Below are 20,839 nucleotides of genomic sequence, written 5' to 3'. Positions count from 1 at the left end.
TTGACAAACGCCTAAGTTGCTGTTTTGAACAAATAAATCCCTATTAAAATGGTGTTCATGTGGTTTAGTTGGAAAAAGCAGACCAATTACCATCTGGCTGAAACCTTTATTATTTCAGAAATAAGCATCCTATATACTTTGAGATGGTTAAAATAGTTATTTCTGGATTACTGTAATAAATATTTCTCAAAAACAGCAATCATCTCAATAATCATACATATTTTTTCCATTCATTAAAGACTTCCAAAAATAACTCTTGTATCAAAAAAATAATCACAAAAAAGCTAAGTAGTGGTTTATGCAGGACAGAAAGAAAACTGCTAGTGGACACTAACGAAGCACTTTCCCTACTATACGTCTGATTCATGTGTTTCACAAACACTACTTTTGCTTTGCTTGTTAAGTGCTTATTAGTCTCAGAGGGAATGCAAGAAACCATCAGTTTTTTGAGAAAACTGCTTTCATAATCTCTAGTGTAAGCAACAGACTTTTCTGAAAAAGGCTCCTGAGTTTGAAGAGATAAGCAATTATAAACACATCTTTTGTGTACTTAAAAAAAAAAGCATTAAGTTTCATGTTATGAATAAATATTTTATCTTGAAACAAAAGATTCAAAAGTAAAACTCACATAATTCTATCAGGAATTCTCCTTATGATTAACACTCTGGATTGCCCTAACAATGAGAAGCCAATCATTATATCCACAATGTAAAGACAGCAATGAGAAGCAGAGCAGATTTAATCAGCTCTGTTTCACAGACACATGGGAAAATAGCAACTGTTTCAAATACCTAGATGACTCTTACTGGCTTCCCATGATCACACAGCTAAGACATATGAGTATTCAACAAAAGACTGCAGATGACCTTTTACTTCTCTCTGGTCTCTATACCAAAACCCATATTTTCAACATTCTGCATCTCCCCCAAATATACAGGCAAACATGAGTTTGCTAACTTAACCCAATAAACTTAAAAGCTTAAATTCTTATAACACAAACCTTAGATTTCATATTTTGTTATAGTATTTTAAAAATGAAAATTGGAAATGTATGTGCTTATTTGAAAGAGAACTATTGACTTTATTCTCTAGAAGAAAAAGCAAACCTGAAGGATCACATTACTGGAAATTTTAACCATGTTGACAACATATGTTCCTAACTTCTAAACATCACGGAAAGCTGCTTGTACAAACTATGTGACAAATATGTGCTGTTAAACAAGCAAGACATCTGATTCAGTAGCGAAGCCAGAAGCTGTTACTTCACTTCTTTCTGTTGCCTCCAGATGCTAGCATACTTGCAACTCGCATAAATATATTTAGTGTATCCATGTAGATTCCCAACATCCTAGGAAAGAAAATTATGCCCATTATAAATGATGCAATTCTAAAGCTTTTTTAATATGTAAAAGAAAAAGCAATATTCATTATCTGGTTCTAAATACATGAAATAGAAATTTGTTAAAAATATGATGTTTAATTGCCAACTACAGAAGCCCTAAATTAGGAAATACAAGGTTTCCTTGTAATATACCAATCTTTTAAAATATTATAGGCAGTTTTTAAAACCGTTAGTCTATTCTCTGACCATCTGCTAGGAGTACAGCTTACTGCAAAATAGGCTGGGTGACAGACAATGAAATAATCAAGACAAAACCAAAAAACACCTTTATTTTAAAAACTTGCTAGACACAAGTCTAGCATTTTAAAATATAACATATCTACCCTAATCCCCTAAGAAAAATTGCTCCAATCTGTAAGCTTTACAGCAACAATTTTTAAACCATTACATTGTTTTATTTTTAGATACAGAAAAACAAATTACTTTAAGAATGTGACAGACTTTATGAAATTCTAGAAAAATTTTAAAAATAAACTAGTTTGGTAGAATCCAAAGGGGGAAAAAGAGAATATATAACACCAAATGTCAACAAAAGTTCAATATCTTCAAAATATAACCTGTATGCTGAAGAATATCTAATTTTTAGAATGATACTCATCCTTTAAAAATTCCAAGTCGATTATTTTCCAAAAATATGTGATTAATACTTACCTTTTCTTTAGTTCTAAAGTCTGTCAAATATATACTATTCAAAAAACTGACGAAGAGCTCATTGTTGCACCCTAGGCCTAATTAACAAAAATAGGTAAAATACTTTGAATTGGACAAGTATATAGATATTACACTTAGTTGCAAAATGATTAGTTTTTTGGATACACACACAGTTTATTAAGAGACAGGAGATAAAACTGCAACAGAAATAAAATGGTAAAATTTGATAAAGTCATTGATGTTGGCTGAACTGTATTTCGTCAAAAGATATGTTGAAGCCCAATCCTGGTACCTGCGAACATGACCTTTTTTGGAAATATGGTCTTTGAAGATGTAACCAAGATATAAGTTATGATGAGACCATACTGGACTAGGATGGGCCTTTACTCTAAATATGACTGGTTGTCTTTTAAGAAGAGACAATGAGAGACATTTAGGGAGAATGCCAGTCAAGTTCAGTGATTGGAGTGATGTATCTACAAAAGTCAAGAAATGCCAACGGTTGCCAGTGTAACAAAAAGCTAAGAGAGGCATGGAACAGATTCTCCCTCAGAGGCCTCAAAAGGTACCAACCTTAATTTCATACTTCTGGCCTCTGGAACTGTAAGAGAATAAATTTCTGTTGTTTAAGCCATCAGCTTGTGATATTTCATTATGGTACTACTCTAAGAAACTAAAAAAGCCATAAACAAAACAGACAAAAAAAACAAAACAAAACAAAACAAAACAAAACGAAACAAAAAAAAAAAACCATAACAGTAACAATGGTAAAGACTACTTACGAATTGATGGGATCATATTTTTGAAATCCATATGCTGGTATTAGTTCTGCACGCTTGATTACTTTTTGAGTATCATACAGAAGGAACATGCTGAAAAGAACTAATCCACCATACATGGCCACTGAGTACAGAGTGGCACCAGCCACAGTGGTAGGTGGAAGAAACATAGATCCTGAAACCAAAATTTAAAGATAAATTAATTAATTAATTAATAAAATAATAAAAGAAATTAAGATTTGTTAAAAAAGGAATTTCTTATAACTGGACTAATAATTTAATTAATCAAATATCTTTGGTATACTGAACAACTAATAAGACAAGTGAGTATATGTTCTAATGTTACTTATACTTGTTCAAAAATCCATGGCATTCATTCCTCCAATGGGTCTCCTGCCCATATCATAGGAAGATTCCTGTATCAGAGCAATTTTCATGTTCTCTAAACCATTTTAGATTTTATCTTATAAAACCAATAAGATTTTTTTTATATCAATGAAACCCAACCAAATTAGCATAAACTTTTAAAACAACTTTTAAAGAATGACTCTTAATTATAATATTTGAGTGTTGCATATTTCAGGACATAAGAACCAAGTACTAAAAATGTTAAAGCATAGCAGCTTACCCAGTGAGGAAACAAAGACGAGACCCAGGCCTACTCCCAGGGGTGCTCCCATGTTCAGAAACTTTTCACTGGGGGCACACATGGCCACAGTGGAGAGGCCTCCCACAATGCCAGCTGTGTACCATGCAGCTCTAATAAGGAGAGGTCCTCCTAATATCGTCAGAGGAGCTACTACTGCACCCATCACACCTGGAGGAAGAGCAAGTTTTTGTTATGTATTTACTAAATAACCACCAAAGAACAAATGCCATATTGAATGTACTATCTTAAAATATTGTGCCTTTATTTTAAGCAATATTATAAAAAGCTTTCCCTTTAGATAATACTACCCTCCAAATTCCACAACCCACACCTGTTTCTATCCAAATTCTATTATTACATTAACATTATTTCCTAGTCAGTGACAACCTATAACAAACATTAACCTAAATTTTGGGTAACTTTATAAAAATTCCAAGTAGCTCACTATTTGGATCTAAACCCACTATCAGTTTTTTACAAAATTATAGATTCAAGAATTAAAGTAAAAAGGCCTAAAACAAAAATGAAAACTAGTGCTGCCAAAAGGGAATACAGTAAAATAAGAGCAAGAGTGTTATGATGGAAAATGGAAAATACAGGAACTTACAGGACAGTGTTGTTATTTGTGTACTAGAGAATGCTATCACAGCTTATAAAAATTATTTTAGGCGTCAGATATTTATAAACATCTTCATAAAAATTATAGTGGAAAGCATTATTAATTTAAAGAACAAAGGTGATGCAAATGTAATTCCTTAACTGAGAAAAAAAAGTCCTGGATAAGGCATTAGTCAAGTGCTGAGTAGAAGTTACCCTTTTGTTAAATGTAGTTTATCTTACATAGAACAGGCAAGTGCTACCTATCTTCATGCTGAATTTTCAAAACTAGCGTGTCTCTTGGGCAAGAGCACCACTTTTAGATCAAGTAATAAGGTATGAATAAATAATAAGGCATACTGTATTTCATGATGATGGCTAATTTAAAAACACCTTTTGTTTTAGGAAAGATAACTGGATAAAATTTTCGACCTGTGACATTTCTCTTAGGATTCCCATCAGTTTTGTAATTGGCAACAAACATTTTAGCAACTTTCTATACCTTCAGTTTTTCCCTTTTTCTAAAAATACCAGACAAAAGGGGATCTCAGAAGATACGTATCAGATTTGAAATCCTCCTGACACTGGATAAGATACACAAAGGTAAATCTATGCACATACTAGACTGCTACAGGGAACGTATTTAATATTGGGGTGGCTTAAAGTCTTAGTATCAGAAACAACCTTTCAAAGCAAAGGTTAAGCAATAATGTAACCAGTAATGACTACAGAAAATTTTGTTTTCTACATATACCATTTCACTAACTTATGTTAGTTGTGCTGACATTTAAAACAATCATTTACAACTGTGAAAAGCCACTTAAAAAGGGCACAGTTTTCAAGGTTGTTCAGTAACAATTTAAAAACAGAACATACCAGAATGTAGCAACCAAGCAAGATGTTTTGGGCCTGGGCTTTGCTCATATGATATGGAGTGTACCAGCATTCCAGCTCCAATCATGGCTGCAAAGGTTGCACCAATTGTCTAAAATACATTGAAGAAAAAACACACAAAGAAACACCAGATCTTTAAATAAAAATAAAGATGTTTATAAATATCTGACACCATAAGTTTCAAATACAATTAGGCACTTCTAATAAACCAGTTTTTATAAAGGATAAATGGCATTCTATATTTTCCCAGCACATTAAGGCAATGGTTTATTTCAGTTTTGGTTAAGTTAGGAGAAGTGCCTCCTCCTGCTATATATGAGGTTCTGCAGCTTCAAGTATACAAGTGGAGAATGGACTGGCAGCAACATCTTTTAACAATTAACAAAATCCTTTCAAAAACCACAGAATAATTATTTTTGATTAAAATATATATTCTAATATAACACAAATAGTATGTGAAATATACATGTCTATCTTTATAAATGCATATATTTACCATACAACATACATGTCTGTTTATATACACACACATATATATACATATATATGAATATACACACACACACACACACACACATATATATATATATATCACATTATATCACATTTCCTTGAAATAATTTTTAAAAGAGTCTGAAAAACTGAAGGTGAATGTCATAACATGTGGAAAACAATGAGATATAAGACCCCACATTTCTGTACCTGCAGGTTTGTGGCTGAATTTGTCATCATCCTTTTTCTTTGCCTATCTTAGGTGATTTCCAAGGTTGTAACATTTAAATGTTGTGTTATGATAAGAACATGTGTGATAGGAATAAGAGTGAGTCCATTTTCAAGGAACTTAAGGCAGAGATTGCAAACATGCAGTCTTTGGATAAAATCAGACAGCAGATATGCTGTGTTTGATCAACTATTCCTAAAATCTAAATGTTTTTAGATGCCTATAATCCCATGGGCCATACCAGGCCTCCTTATCTGTATCCTTATCTGTATTGTCTGTCTAACCCAAGGACATCAGAATTTTCAGCCTACAATATAAAGTACAGGTAAGCAGAACAGCTGTTTTTTTCAGAGGACCAAAAAACCCCAATTAATGAAGAAAATTTTCCGATGGAGAGACAATTACCAAAAACTTCACACAGCCTCCATGCATAACATTTTCAGGGTATTTACTAAAATTACATTTATTTTCTTCAGAGGTCCCTCGTGATTCAGTCTCATTTTTTGCCTTTTACCTTTCTACATTCTACATTCCAGGTACACTGACTGGTGTCTACTGGGCCTACGCACACCTCCTTGCTATAAGGCTGAGTTTCTGAACTTTTCATCTTGAGTTTTTTCTATTAGGCACTTTGACTGCCCTAAAGCAGTGCCAGATGCCTCTCTATTCCAAAGCACTTGGGGCAAACTCACTTTATCTCATCTCCAAAAGGCTACATCTTCATTACTGTAGCACCTGTGTTTGACTTGCCCAACGATTTTACTTAATTATCCTTGAAAGCAGAGTAGAATAATCTTTTGACCAAAGAGGATTGAGGGTACAGCTGCAGCTCAAAACTTCTTTAAGTCTTATTTTAAGGCCTAAAATTTTATGTACATTTAAATATTTTGTGTTTTATTACAAAAGTATTGTTTTAAATTATTCACCTTTGATTCAAACTGACATTGCTGGTGAGAATAACCATGTTCACTGTGCATTCATGAACCTCTAGGCTGAGAGATTCATGATATGCATGATCCTAGACTATGTTAAGTGTCCAAATGGTAATGATACCATAAATAGTTCTCTTCTTAGAAAGTAGAATATAATGGAACTACCACAAATCTGAAAGATGGATTTGGGTTCCTGATGGAGGGAACTGGTTAAGTACTACATAATCTCTCTCACCTCTTCCCTTAGTTTCATTTACTGTTGTAGTTAAGGTTGTTATCCTATGTTTCAGAGGTTATAAAGGCACAGTTGGTATACCTGTTTCATGTCTCTTCCACATCAATTCTGAACATTCAAATACAAACCATATTTTTGCTTTTTTAGTCTCTTTAACGGCCTTCAATGGCTTAGGTAATCACCTTAGCTTAGAAATCAAACATACTCTTTCTAACCATGTCTTCTTTACATTCCACACCTTAAACACATGAAACTTTACTCTTACTGGGATTGTAAGCCCCTTTTCAAATTAGATTTTCCTATCTCTTCTTTATTCAAGTTGTTTGGTAAAGCTGAATTACACTTACCTTTTTCTAAAAATCAAATAAATATGTTAACCTTCAATAGCCCTGATGAATTGTCTCTTTCACAGAACTGCTCCAAGAGTCCAAGATAGAAACAGTCCTTCTATTAACTTTTGTGCTTTCTACTTTTTATTACATATCCCATACCATGGAGTCCAGTTCAGCTTATACTAAATAGTGTGAAGAGGCCCCCATCTGAAATCTTATTCTGGTGTGTATAAAAATCCAAGCATTCAAGAAATATTCAATGAACATAAAATCTTACATAAGGCCAAGAAGCTTAGGAATAACAGTGGCAGCACTATCCTACTCTTAATAGCACAGAATGCTTTATACTCAACAAAGAATAGCAGCTAAGAATGTACTTCCTTATTAATCTCAGCTGTACTAAAAAGTCATATAATCATCTGAACTACAACTTTCCTAAAACTGTATACTTCCATTTACTACCCCAGTATAATTCATCTAATCTTTTGATCTTTACACTTTCAAGAAAAATAAAAGCTGACTTACCACCCAAGAGCCTCTCATCATGAAGTTCATAAGAGCAGGTGTTCTAGACACTGCCAAGGCAGACAAAGTAGTTAAACCAATACTTCCTGCTAAGTACATATAGGTAGAATGAATTCTATCCTTCACATACTGAGGCCAAATTCTGTAAGAAACATGACATGGTTAGTTAGGGATATGAATTCTGGTTGAATCATTCACTGGCTCAGTGACATTAGGATAAATCACTTTAATATTCTCAATTGTATTCACTTCATTTATCATGGAAATTATGTATAACTTGAAGTTACTATAAAGATTAAATAATATAAAACAAACTTTTGGCACACCTAAAAAGCAACATATTTTCTCTTTGCTTAAACATGTATAGCCTTGGTAAAAGATGTTTACTTGGATTTGAATACATATAGGCCAAAAAAGCAAAAAGTGATTCTATTTTTATTCATGTATATACATAGATGAAGACTGGATACAAAACATTCCACTAGTGACTAAAGGTTAAAGATTAAAGAATGAGAACTGGAATCTTTATGGAAGGTTTCTGGGATCATCTGGGAACAAATTTACTCACACAGCCTTTTCAATAGCTCCAATCTCACTAGACATTCCCAAGCCATAGTAGCACAATGCTCCAAGACCAACAGCAGCTCCTCCAGCAACAAACCACCTTCCCATCTGATCAACTGCAGAACACAGGAGAAAATATAAGTTAATACTGTCATGTCTCAACTACACTAAAGTGCTGGAGGTAAAGCCTTCTTGACATTTATTAGGGGGGCATCAATGATATACTGTATTTCTTCATAATAGCTAGAATTATCTTGTGTGGACCTTTAGAAATGTTCTCAAGGTCAGGAGACCATACTGAAGAACACCCTGAAACAAAGGTGTAATAATCACTAAAAAAAAAAAAAGGGTGGGGGGAGGACGAGCTAGGTGCTATAGCTCACATCTGCAATCCTAGCTACTTGGGAGGTTGAGGCAGGAGAACTTGAAATTTGAGACCAACATATTTAGAAATGGGAAAAAGCTTTTTCCTATTTAGAAATGGGAGGGGGCAGATTTTATGAGCCTTCAACCTCATTCCAACAGTATTTTGGTGGGGTCTGCCAGTATGTTTACAGCTGTGGAGATGACTCTGTGAAACACTTTATTAAAAGGAGTTGGGGGGGGGTATGTTCTCGTGGAATTTTTAGACAGTAAAAGATAAAATATTTATAAATAATCATCTATACTGTGTCCTAAAGTAGTATTAGCAAAGATAAAGCTTACATGGCATCTAGAAAGAGAACCAAAGAAGAAAAAAAAAAAAGTAATCAGTGTTTATGCAGTACAGTCAAGGGAGAGGATGCTCTTGTTAAGAGTACCAACAATTAACTTGTCAACTCTATCTCAATGGACAAAGATGCTCATAAAGAGTATCATTCCCTTCAATTTAAATTTGTTTACTAAGAACGTTACTATGCTGTTGCTATAGAATTATTTTTTGTTCTCTAGGATCAACCTAGTAATTGACTAGGGCTTTTTTCCATTATAATACACTGCCGTTTTATAAGACTATTTAGCACTGGGAAGATTAACAATCTAGTTATGGAATTAGCAAAGCTGAAATCCAAACTGTGAACTGAAGTGACTTTATTTAAGGTAATGCATTTCTGAAAGGTCCCAAATGGGCAGTTTGAGGTCCCTTCTTAGATAGCTAGGCTTTTCCGAATATGTATGTTTTGGTGCCATATTCTTAACATTATATGCTCAAATGAAGATTCTATATAATACTAAATGAACTTCCTTAACAGACTATACCTTTAAAATTATGGCATATTAATAATCTTTTATATTTCTTCCTTAAAAAAAAAAGGTAGAAGTAAAATTTTTACTGGAAGAAATACATGAAACCTGGAACCACTGAATCCAATGCAAAGTACTAATGTGTTTTGGATCATCAGATTCTTGACAGAAATATGACCTTTCTTTCAGAAAATGCACATATATACAGGTTTGTAGATATTTTTAGGAAGTTATTCGTGGACTTCTTAAAACATCATATACTTCAGGTTAAAAACTACCACCTACTTTTAAATATTTTTTCCGCTGATGGTTCCATTGCAGCGTCTTTGAGTTCTTGGCCAGTTTTCCCACGGCGGATCCCAGTTCTTGTCCTGGTGGCATACTCCTGATATATATATATATACAAAGATATATTATCTATACCCAAACAGTATGTTTAATAATAAAATAGAGGCTCTCTTTACACTAGAAAACTCTATAGTTAAAAGAAATTTGATACTCTCTATAATGTAATGTCAATAATATTCAACCAAATTAAATATGGAGCAAACTGTGCTTCCTCTTCATGGCGATTCACTAATTTATTATACACTTCTTGGTTTGAGTTTCAGAATTATTTCCTTTCATAAATTACATATTTTATTTATATACCTAGAATTATTATAAATCTCAAGATGAGAATTTAGTACTATTTTAAAAAATACAAATAAATCATTAGCTATATTCTGTTATGTGAAAAATTGGTTCAAGGAAAAAAAAGTCTTTCTCCTGAATATGAAGTCAAGGGAAGCTATGACTACTGCTTCTGTTTTGGCTTTTTTGCAATGCTGGAACAGTTACTCCAAGATGGAAAAACTGACTTTTTAGCTACTGTGTATTCTCCTTAATTATCTCACAGTTCAAAACTTACATTCCTACTCACTTGATTACTAGGGGAGAACTCTGTTGTAAAAGAAAATGGGCTTCTCTCTAACCTGATAGATTTCATCAGTCTCTGAATAAGAGCTAAAATAGTATCTTTACTAACTTATTAATAAGACATTGGCTCACTGGAGGGCAGAGACTGTAGCTCAGTGGCAGAGAGCTTGCCTAGCATGTGTGAGGCCCTGTGTTCGCTCCTTAGCACCACATAAAAATAAACAAACAAAAGCATTCTGCCCATCTACAATTACAAAAAATAAAAAAAAAATAACATTGGCTCACTGAAAATATGAAAATATCTCCGGGTTCTTAAGCATTTGGTTACAGGCACCACTCAAAATTTCCTTGTTGCACCCACCATGTAACTATTGATCCCTTACTATTTACTCTCAATTTTCTGAGTGAGAAACCCCAAGAGATGTAAATCAAAGAAAAGCTATAGGAGCCCTTTTTCATACATAATAAAAAAGAACCAGGATGAAAGAAAATTGATGGGGAAAACCATCTAATTAGAGACATTACTGTTTTTTTAATTCGCTTTTGTTTGGTAATAGGGAATGAACCCAAGGGCACTCTGTTACTGAATTACATCCTCAGTCCTTTTTTTTTTTTTTGCCATGTAGAAATTAAAACCAGGGCCTTGTGCATATCAGGCAAGCACTCTACCACTGAGCTACACGACCCCGCCCCATCCCTCATCCTTTTTCACTTTGAAACAGGGCCTTGCCAAGTTGCTAGGCCGGCCTCAAACTTATGATCCTCCAACCACAGCCTCTCCAGTTGCTGGAATTACAGGAGTGCACCACCTGCTGGCTATTACTATTCATTTTTTTAGTAAATCATTACTTGTAAATAATTAAAAGCAGCAAAAAATCTCCCCAAACAAACCAACCCAAACCAATCTCAGGACATCAAGAGAAGCCAAACACTAAAAAGACAGAAAAAGACAATAGGAAAACATTCAAATTATCCTTACCCTGCTGGGTGTTAAAAGCCATTGATTCTTAGTGATGGAATTCTTCACAACAGGGGAGGCCTTGGTGAAAGCTGGATGGAAAACCCTGGAAGGTAGTGTCCGGAGACACACAAACCTTGCAGCCAGCATGGTGACACACCAGGTTTACCAAGCAGATCTAACCGCTAGTTATAAAGACAGACAAACAAAAAACAGAAAACCCCAAACAAAATCCATTAATTAAGGGAAGGACATGGAAGAGAAAGAGGATAGAAGGAATAACTTATCTTTTAGTAGGGCAAAAAAATATGGAATAAAGCAACTTCTCTAATTTTCAATGAGGAGGCCTCTGCCTGCCTCTTCTAATTTAAGAAATCTATCCCATAGAACCCAGTTTGGGATGGACCACTAAATTAGATTTTAATTCCAATTTGACCAATAATAGGATGTATGACTCTGAGAAGTTATTTGTAAGTCAAAATGGATGTTACTGTTTTTAACATGATTAAAGTCTGTGATAACTTTTAAAATATGTAATTTTGACTTTATTACTTATGCCTTTCTACAACTACAATAAGGGCAATTAATCTTTAAAAGCAAACTCAGTTACTCAGGTTTTCCTCATGCTACAATGGTGATTTCAAAGAAAAGTATGCTAAAATTTTGATTCTCTTAGCTCTGAGGGAGATTACACCAGAAAAGTGTTCAATAAGAAATCAGGTAAATGTCTTTCTGCAATGCTAAGATGATTATGACAGACAGGTAAGAATGCAACGAGAAGTGTAAGCCAACTTGGGCTACTAGCCCATTTTTGCCAATCATCTGTAGTGAATCTGAGGCAAGTGACCATCCTTCTGTGTCTCATTTTCTTCATCTTCAACGCAAGAAAACGTGACCAAAACAGTGTTCAGACCACATACCTGATCCTGGGACTACACGCTTTGAAACTGTCAAGATGCATCTTAAAATGTAGACTCCTGGGTCCTACATTGCTTCTAGAGGGTCTACTTCTAGAAATGAACTAGTAATATGATTTAACTAGCCCCCGCCCCCCAAAGGTAAAAACAGATGAATGTCTCCATCACTGCCACTGGACCTATGAATGGTGTACAACACTGGACATCTGTCCTTTGGGAAAATACCAAGACCTTCTGGTACTTGCATGCCATTACATCATCTCAACCCTTATCTTCCCCAGCCCACTGACTGGCGCAGGATGGCTTCGGTGTCCTGTAACAACCCAGAGTGGGAATCCCGCTTCTACCACAAGTTAAAAGTGACCTTGAACAGGTATTAGGCCTCTTAAATACCTTAGCTAATTTTGTATAAACCACCACCGCCCCTTACATAAGGCACGAGCTCCGGCGCCCGGTCTAACCCGACGGAAAGCCTTCGACCTTCCAAAGTGAGCGCACACTCTACGACACCCCGCCCCCGTGTAGGTCGCTCCGTTATCTGCCAAGGCCGCGGCAGTGAGGCTCGGAGGCTGGATGACTCAGCACCTGGTTGCCAAGCGGCAGCAACCAGCAAGAGAGGCTTTTGTCCGCTGGTCGGGGACCCCAAGGCTGCCGCTCATTCATGGGGGTCACCCACAGGACGGCGACTGTGACCCGCAGCCTAGCTGTGACAGCCAATGGAGCCGCCGCCTCCAGCCCGCACCCCCCCCCCCAGTACTGCCAAGACGCCCCATAAAGCGGGCTTTACAGAGTGCTGAGAGGGTCTCAAGTCGGTTCGAAGGAGAAGTACCTCAGTTCCCGGTGACCTCCTCCACGCAGTTCCCCTTCCGGGCCTGCGAAACGTGCACACCCCACCTCCTCGCCTTCCACCCGCTCCCTACTGCCTGTGCGCGCGCAGTCTCCGAGGCTCACTGAGTGACGCCACATCCGGAGAAGATGTAAATAGTACAAACAACCAATCATGAGAAAGCCTACGAAGGAAGGGTGGGCATAGTCGGGAGCCGGGGTTCCGGTTGGGGGGGCGGGACCAGTGGAGGATTGTGGTTGGAAACGTCACAGTCAGCGTCCATTTTGGGTGCGGGCTGGGAAGCCTTCTCGGCCATATTTGCTCTTGGTAGTGGTGCTCTCTATTTTGTTCCAACCTTTATCCTCGTAGCTGATACAAATATTTAAAAAACCGAGTGTAATGTTACAGTCGAAAATGATTCATTCACTCTGTTCTATCCTAATGCCGCCTCTTGTGCTTTTATTGTGAGAGAAGTAATCATGCCAAATGTGGTAATTTCTGACAGGAGCCAAACTATTTCTTGGGTCTGACGTAAAGAGTTAAGATTGTTGAGTCTCGAAGTTTTTTGTCTTGGTTTAAATTGCCTTGAGACAGCACTTAAAAGTTTCAGTCTGTACCTGTGTAATAGGGCATATACAAGTGACTGTTCCTCCTTCCAGGGTTTTTCCGATGACTATTAAGATGCTTTCATTGAGAGTAATTCATTATGTAAAAGCCATTTCTGGTTTCTAGGGGAAGTCCCCCTTCCTTTTTATTATTACTTTCTCTCTCTTAACCTTAAATAAGTATTTACTGGAAGCTTGCTTTGAACCAGGCTCTGGGCTATAGATGTGTACAACTGATTAAAATGCATTGGGTACCCCTGTTTGGTGAAACAAAGCCTTTGCCTTTAAGGCATTCAGTTTCTGGTGAAGACAAAATAGGCAAATACAACACTTTAAGCTGGTGATAAGTACTGTGAAGAAAAGGCAGGGTAAAGCACTAGAGGGGTGATACTATTGATAAGGTCATTAACAACAAGAAATTTTATTACCTACTAAGCAATTGCTAATTGTGATTTATGATCATCTCCTAACCCTGTATTACTGACAAACATAAAGTTTTGCTTTTTTTTTTTTTTGAATGTGGCTAATAAAACAATTACACAATAACAGAGTTCTTATCTGTTACTGGAAAATGGCAGGCAAACACTAAAGAAATCTGTCACTGAAGGTACTGAACAGATCCAGCATGAGCAATTTAATCTTACTTTAGATCTTAACTGGATTTGATTAGTTAGCAACTAGGATCTCTGTTTAGCTCCTTTAGTGATATTCGTTTCCTAGAGCTTCTGTTATCAGCAAAAAGGAGGAATTTACAACACAATGTCTGAATAAACAGAATCTTGAAGTCTATGACTCAGGATTCCTTCAAAATTGCTATTCTCTTTGTAAGGGAAGAAAAATTTCTGATTTCCTATTTTCCTTTTTAAAGTATGTGGCTGTTACCACTGGCATGAAATATTTTGAAGTAGGGATAGAAGCTGGTCCCATTATTGGGAAGATAGCTCAGTGGCACTGTGTGTGGGGAGAGGTTCCTTTGACTCCCGGATTTGGTATTGTAATCATTCCAGCAAAAGGTGATGAAGTCTGGAAATAAAACAATAGAGGGACAGAGGGAAGGCTTATGACAGAGATAATGTTGCTGAGGTGAAATTTACAGGATTTTAATGACTGATAGAATATAGTTGATAAGAGTGAGGGAGGTACCCTTGGTAATTTCTCTTTTCTGAATTGAGTGAAATTGGGCAGATAATTACACCATTAATTTGGAGAAAGGATAGAGGAGATAGAGATGTGGGGGATGTAGATAAGTAAAACCTGTAGGTAGTGTTAAATTGTAAATCCACAGCCTCTAAGGTCTAGAATATAGGAGAGATAAAAAGGCTCAAATCCTGAATTCTAGTGTTGAATATCACATCATAACTTTTTTTTTTTTAATAGACTGTTGTTTCCTTATTCTTTACCTGCTGATTACATGGGAAGTGCTGACTTATAGTGGAGAAAATTCAGAAACAAGAACAAAAGGGAATATATTTATTTTTAGTTGAAATAAATACTTTCCCTCTGCCCCACTAGACTTTTCCATCAGGAGCTGTGCTGTGAGTATGAGAGAGGTAAAAAGAGAGTTTTCAAGGGATTTAAACTTTATTCTCTCCAGAAGGTCTCCCAACAAAGGGAAGGTGTTACTTCTGGAAAGGTTGGGAACATCCGTTTCTGAATGTGGAGACCAACAAACACCCACTTTTCATGTATCTGCTGAGTGGTCAAAAACATAGCAGGTGGTATTGTGGTTTGTATCTTGAATGTCTTCCAAAGGCCCATGTATTGAAATCTTGTACCCTGGAACAAGGGAGGTGGTAGAACCTTTAAGAAGTGGGTAGTCTTTAGGTCATTAAGGGTGTGCCCTGAAGAGGATTGTGATATGCTGGTCCTCTTTCTCTTTCTTTTTTATTTATTTATTTTAATGCTAGCCATGAAATGAGCCAGTACCATGCTGGCACCATGATGTGCTTTCTCAGGCCCAGAGCAACAGGACTGACCAATCATGGACTGATATCCCTTAAATCCTGAGGTAAAATAAACCTTTTCTCTTTGTAAATTGATTATCTCAGATATTTGTTATAGTGGTGGAAAACTGACTAACACAGGTGAGAGGTGGGTCAAGATCTCCCCTTACTGTTTCCCCTTGGATTTGAGATTTGCTTCTAGACTATAACCGTGAACTTGTATCTGCTTGTTTTCACCCTTTAGGATGCTGACACTAGAATTATGCATGGTTGAAATGCCCAGATGAGCATAATAGATCATTAGTGTGCTACAGGACAGAGCCAGCATCTGACTGGTTGGGTGAGAAACCAAACTGCCAAACTCAGAGTTTAATCATTCCAGCCACAGAAGGAAAATGAAGCCACTGTTGAGAAGGGGATTGCTTTCTTTGGATCATGCCCAAAGCATCACCTTGCATATGGGTGTCCTGACTGAGGGTAGAGTGGAGGCACAGAGAACAGGTCACACATTTTCCATTGAATATAAAAATCCCTCCCTCGCATTGAACATAAATCTCAAACATGACTAATGATAATAAATTCTGAATCTGACTGACAGGTTATCAGATTAGCCCAAGTTTATCAGAATGGAAAATATAGTGCTGTCCTCCTTAAATTGACTAGTCCCTTAAGAAGCAACATTGAGTCACTTAAGGAAAAATGAAGTTCATTTTTATATTCATCCAATTGGCAGTTTTTCAGTTTTTTAGCTAAGGGATTAGACTAAATGAATCTTCATATCCTGCCCTGCTCAGTGCTGCTTTGAAGATAGCATGATTTTTCAGTAAAAATATCCTTCAAGAATTCAGGATAAATAAAATCATTTTCAGGTAAATGAATTGTAAGAGAATCTGTTGCCACACGTATGTTCTAAGAGACATGCTAAAGAAATATCTTCAGGGTAAAGGGAAATGATATCAGAGAGAAACTTGGAACTTCAGAAATAAAGAACAACAGACATGGAAAATAACTGAGTAGATATAATAGACTACTTTCTCTTCTTAAAGTCTTTAAAATATATGAGTGTCAAAAGCAAAACTTGTAACACAATAATATGGGATTTTCAATGTATGTAGTTGTAATAATTATGATAGCCTGAACATAAAGAAAATGAAGGGGACCATGAAACCTATTTGGTGGCCAGGCATCTCAGTTTTTTTTAAGTGATAAAATATTAACTCCAAATAGATTATAAAAGTCATTATAATAATCCCTGAAGGAACCACACCACCACCACCAAAATATACAAGGAGCTAAAAAGTAAAAAAATAAATTAAAATAGGATACTATAATATTGTCAGACATTCTAAAGGAAGGCACAGAAAGGGTGAACAGAGAAAACAAATAACAAAATGATAGACCTAAATCCGATAGGTCAATAATCACAATAATTGTAAGTGGTCTAGATATAATAATTAAGGAAAGAGGTTTTCAGATTGAATTGAAATAGAAGACACAACGGTATGCCATTATGTGAAATCCACTCAATGTATTGTAGTGTATATAAACATTATATGAAAGAAAAGATCAAGAAACACTAATCAAAGAAAGATAAGTTAATTATATTAACTTTAGACAAAGTAGACTTTAGAACAAGAAAGATTACTAGGGATTAAAGGGATATTACATGAGGACAAAAGGTGAAATTCATCAAAAAGACAAAATGACTCTAGATGTATTGGACCTTATTACAAAACTGAGGGTCAAATAATGAAGCAGAAACATAGAAGAGAAAGGTGAAATAGGCAAATCCACAATACACATGGAAACATCAACTCTTTCCTCTCAGTAAACAATAGAACAAATGGAAAATCTGAGAAGACATCAGAGACATGCAACCACTAAAACCAATTTGGTTTAACTGGTATTTATAGAACGTCCACCTGAGAATAGAAGCATACATATTATTCTCAAGTGTACATGGAATATTCATAGCAATAGGCCATAGGCTGAGCCATAAAACAAACCTTAACAGATTTTAATGAGTTAAAAATCATACAAAGGGCATTTTGTGACCTAATTGCCGGGTTTTTGTGTGACTAAAAGGCTCAGGGGTCACTCCAGTTAATTTGGGCTAATTGGCTGCGCAAAATAACCACACAAGAGACACAAATACCTTTTTCTTTGGGGTCGCTGTGACAGCTCCTCTGACCTTAAGGGTCTGCAGAGAGTGAGAGCATGTGCTGGACCCCTTTTATTGAGGAGAAGCTATTCAAATGAGGCAAGGGGTCAGGTTTCAGGGGGCTGAGTCTATCTTCATGATGTCCACTGTCAGCAGGTTGACTGACACCAGGGTAGGCCACACCCAAGGGCACAGTAAGAGAAGGGGACACACACAAGTCACTTCCATGGAAGATTCTATCCTAAACAGGGCAAAGGGTTATATTACAAGGGAACAGGTGAGCATAGCTCTACCCATGGGGCTGTAGCAAGACACACCCATGCATGAGACAACAACCCTCGAACCCAAGGAGGGTGGGGAAAGCTCTGCCACATTTCTGTGATTGAGCGCCTCAGCACCCAGCCGGGGAGTGTGACCCAGTCACGTGCAAGGTTGATCTCCCACACATAATGGAATTAAACAATAAGAGAAAGGTGTTTTGGAGCATGCTCAAATATTTGAAAATTGATCCACACAGTTCTCTAGAACCCATTGATGAAAGAAAAAGTCTCAAGAGCATATAGAATATATATTTTTAACTGAATAAAAATAAATACCTAACATAAAATTTGTGTTTTAAAGGTATAGCAATGCTTACAGAAAGATTTATAATACTGAGTATGTGCAATAGAAAAGAATAAAGGCCTTGAATCTATAATCTAAACTTCTAACTTAAGAGACCAAAAAAAGAAGACTTATTAAGCCCAAAGAAACCAGAAAGAAGAAAACTATCAAGAGCAGAAATCAATGAAATTGAAAATAGGGGAAAAAAAAGAGAGAAAGCACATGAAATAAGACACTGATTCTTTAAAAATAAAATGGCTAAACCACTATCCATACTGTCCCAGAAAAAAAAAAAAACATTAGAAACAAAATGATCAATATCAGAAATAGAAAAGAGGACATTAAAAGAGTTAGAACAATAGGGAATATTACAAATACACCATATCTTCAAATTTGACTCTTAGAGATTAAATGGACTCATTCTTTGGAAACTATCAAAATTACCTCCAGAAAGAAGGCAAATAAGAAAAATTTGGTATGTTGTTTAGTCCTACACCTAAAAGAGAAATTGAATTTTAGTCAAGAACTTTCAGCAAACCAGTCTCCAAACCCAGTTAATTTGATAAATTCTACCAATTGTTTAAGGCAAAAAAAAAAAAAAAGATGAAGGAATACTTCACAATTTATTTTATGAGATTGATTACTCACACAAAACAAGACAAAAGCCTTGTAAGAAAAGAAAATTAAATCAATATCTCTCCTGCAAAGCAAAATCAGACAAAGTCTTAATGAGAAAGAAAAGTAGACTAATACCATGAGCACAGACACAAAAATTCTCCACAAAATATTAGGAAGTCAAATCCAACAACATATAAAAGGGCTAAAGTATCTTGACTACATGATTTATCCCGAGAATGGAAAGCTGACTCAAAATTTAAGACCAGTCAATATAACTTATGATATTAACACTAAAGAAGAAAAACAATCTGAACAATAGATTCACCAAAAATATTTTATAAAATTCAATATTCATTCTTCATAACAATTTTAGCAAAATAGGAATAGAAGGGCATCTACAAAAAAAAATCCTTAAAGCCATTACTGCATTTAGTGGTGTCAGATTGATTAGAAAGGAAAAAGCAAAAGTATCTTTAATCAAAAACACCATTATTATTAATGGAAAAAATCCCAAGAATCTATTAAAAAACACTCTAGGAGTATTAAATGAATTGGAGATCACAGGATACCTCATCAATACATGTATATATCAATCATGCTTCTGTATTCTTGCAGTGAACAAATAAAAGTCAAGATTATAAAACAGTATTATTTATATTAGCACAAAAATACTTAGATATGATTTTAACAAAACAAATGTAGATTACATGTGCTGAATACTGCAAAATACTGATGAAATAAATCAATGAAGGCCCAAATAAACTTGATGTATCATGTTCATGGAATGAAAGATCCAACATAGTAAATATATTTATTTTCCCCATAATGATTTTTAAATATAACACTATTGCACACAAAAATATCAGCAATAAATTTTTAGTTATTGATAATATAATTCTAATATTTATACATACATGGAAATGAAAATGAATTATAATACATTGTAAAAACCTATTTTCAGTACTAGGGTTTAAACCCAGGGGCCTCTAAACTACATTCCCATCCCTTTTTATTTTATTTTGAGACAGGTCTTGCTATTTTGCCCATGCTGGACTCACACTTGCCAATTTTGAATTATTCTGCCTCGGCCTCCTGAGTAGCTAAGATTACAGATGTGCACTACTGCACCAGGCACAATGTAATTTTTTTTTCTTTGAGGGTGTAGAGGAGTTCTGATAATAGCCAGAAAGCCTGCTAGACAATTTCTAAAAGAGCTGCAACTTTTGTAAAACATTTTTAAAAAAAAAACTTTGAGAACTTATACTATCTGAATTCAATACATACCATGAAACATAGTCCAAATTTAGACCCATACTAATATGAACCATTGATTGTTGTTGCTGGAAGAAACTTAGAAGTTAGGGAAAGCTAATCTAAAACACAAATGAGTATCTGTCTCTGAAGGCCGAATAGCTGCCCTGTTGGTGATAGAAGGTTGTCCACTAAATAACCCTGACAATAAATGCTGGCTTTTGAAAATTTTTGAAATTTTTTTCTGCCTTTGGAAAACTGAAGAGTTGACAGTAGCAGTCAAATCAGTTTTGATAAGACAAAGTCCATATAGCTGAGTCCATATAGCTGAGTCCATATAGAGCTTCTCTTCTTGATTCTATGGCCACTTATCCTGGGCCCATTAGGCAAGCCTCTTTGACAGAGGCTAAATTACATCAACAGGATAAATATGTGTGGAAGAGTTAACTCAAATGCCTGGTTGCTTAAATGTTGCATATTCTCAAAAAAGCTGGCTTGTATAATTGGCCCTTTTCTGGTTCTTGATAACTGAGTTCT

The 20,839-nt window shown here is 35.6% G+C and overlaps 1 protein-coding gene and 1 non-coding gene across 2 annotated transcripts; both read right to left on the bottom strand.

Annotated features, from left to right (window-relative positions):
* Positions 1-92: 92 nt before the first annotated feature.
* Positions 93-13,240, bottom strand: Ghitm (growth hormone inducible transmembrane protein). Its single transcript, XM_026397013.2, has 9 exons — positions 13,125-13,240; positions 11,400-11,563; positions 9,788-9,887; positions 8,286-8,397; positions 7,718-7,859; positions 4,955-5,063; positions 3,461-3,649; positions 2,836-3,007; positions 93-1,348 (listed from the first exon to the last, which is right to left on the bottom strand). The coding sequence occupies exons 2-9, from the start codon at positions 11,526-11,528 to the stop codon at positions 1,264-1,266; spliced, it is 1,038 nt and encodes a 345-aa protein (XP_026252798.1). The 5' UTR covers positions 11,529-11,563; positions 13,125-13,240; the 3' UTR covers positions 93-1,263.
* A 6,974-nt stretch (positions 13,241-20,214) lies between these two features.
* Positions 20,215-20,276, bottom strand: LOC113188650 (U7 small nuclear RNA). Its single transcript, XR_003301568.1, has one exon. It is a non-coding gene; the product is annotated as a U7 small nuclear RNA (small nuclear RNA).
* Between the last annotated feature and the right edge of the window lie 563 nt (positions 20,277-20,839).

Source organism: Urocitellus parryii, chromosome 5 (assembly GCF_045843805.1).
Source record: "Urocitellus parryii isolate mUroPar1 chromosome 5, mUroPar1.hap1, whole genome shotgun sequence".
Classification (NCBI taxonomy): Eukaryota; Metazoa; Chordata; class Mammalia; order Rodentia; family Sciuridae; genus Urocitellus; species Urocitellus parryii.
This window is presented reverse-complemented; position numbering and strand designations above follow the sequence as displayed.

Bases quoted from the DNA above. Each gene is read 5' to 3' on its own strand.
- Ghitm (XM_026397013.2), bottom strand. From the start codon at position 11,528: ATGCTGGCTGCAAGGTTTGTGTGTCTCCGGACACTACCTTCCAGGGTT. The intron at 3,650-4,954 runs GTATGTTCTGTT...CTCTTCCTCCAG, and splicing joins TGCTTGGTTGCTACATTCTG to GTGTGATGGGTGCAGTAGTA. The intron at 1,349-2,835 runs GTAAGTAGTCTT...TTTCTTTCCTAG, and splicing joins AAATATGATCCCATCAATTC to GATGTTGGGAATCTACATGG.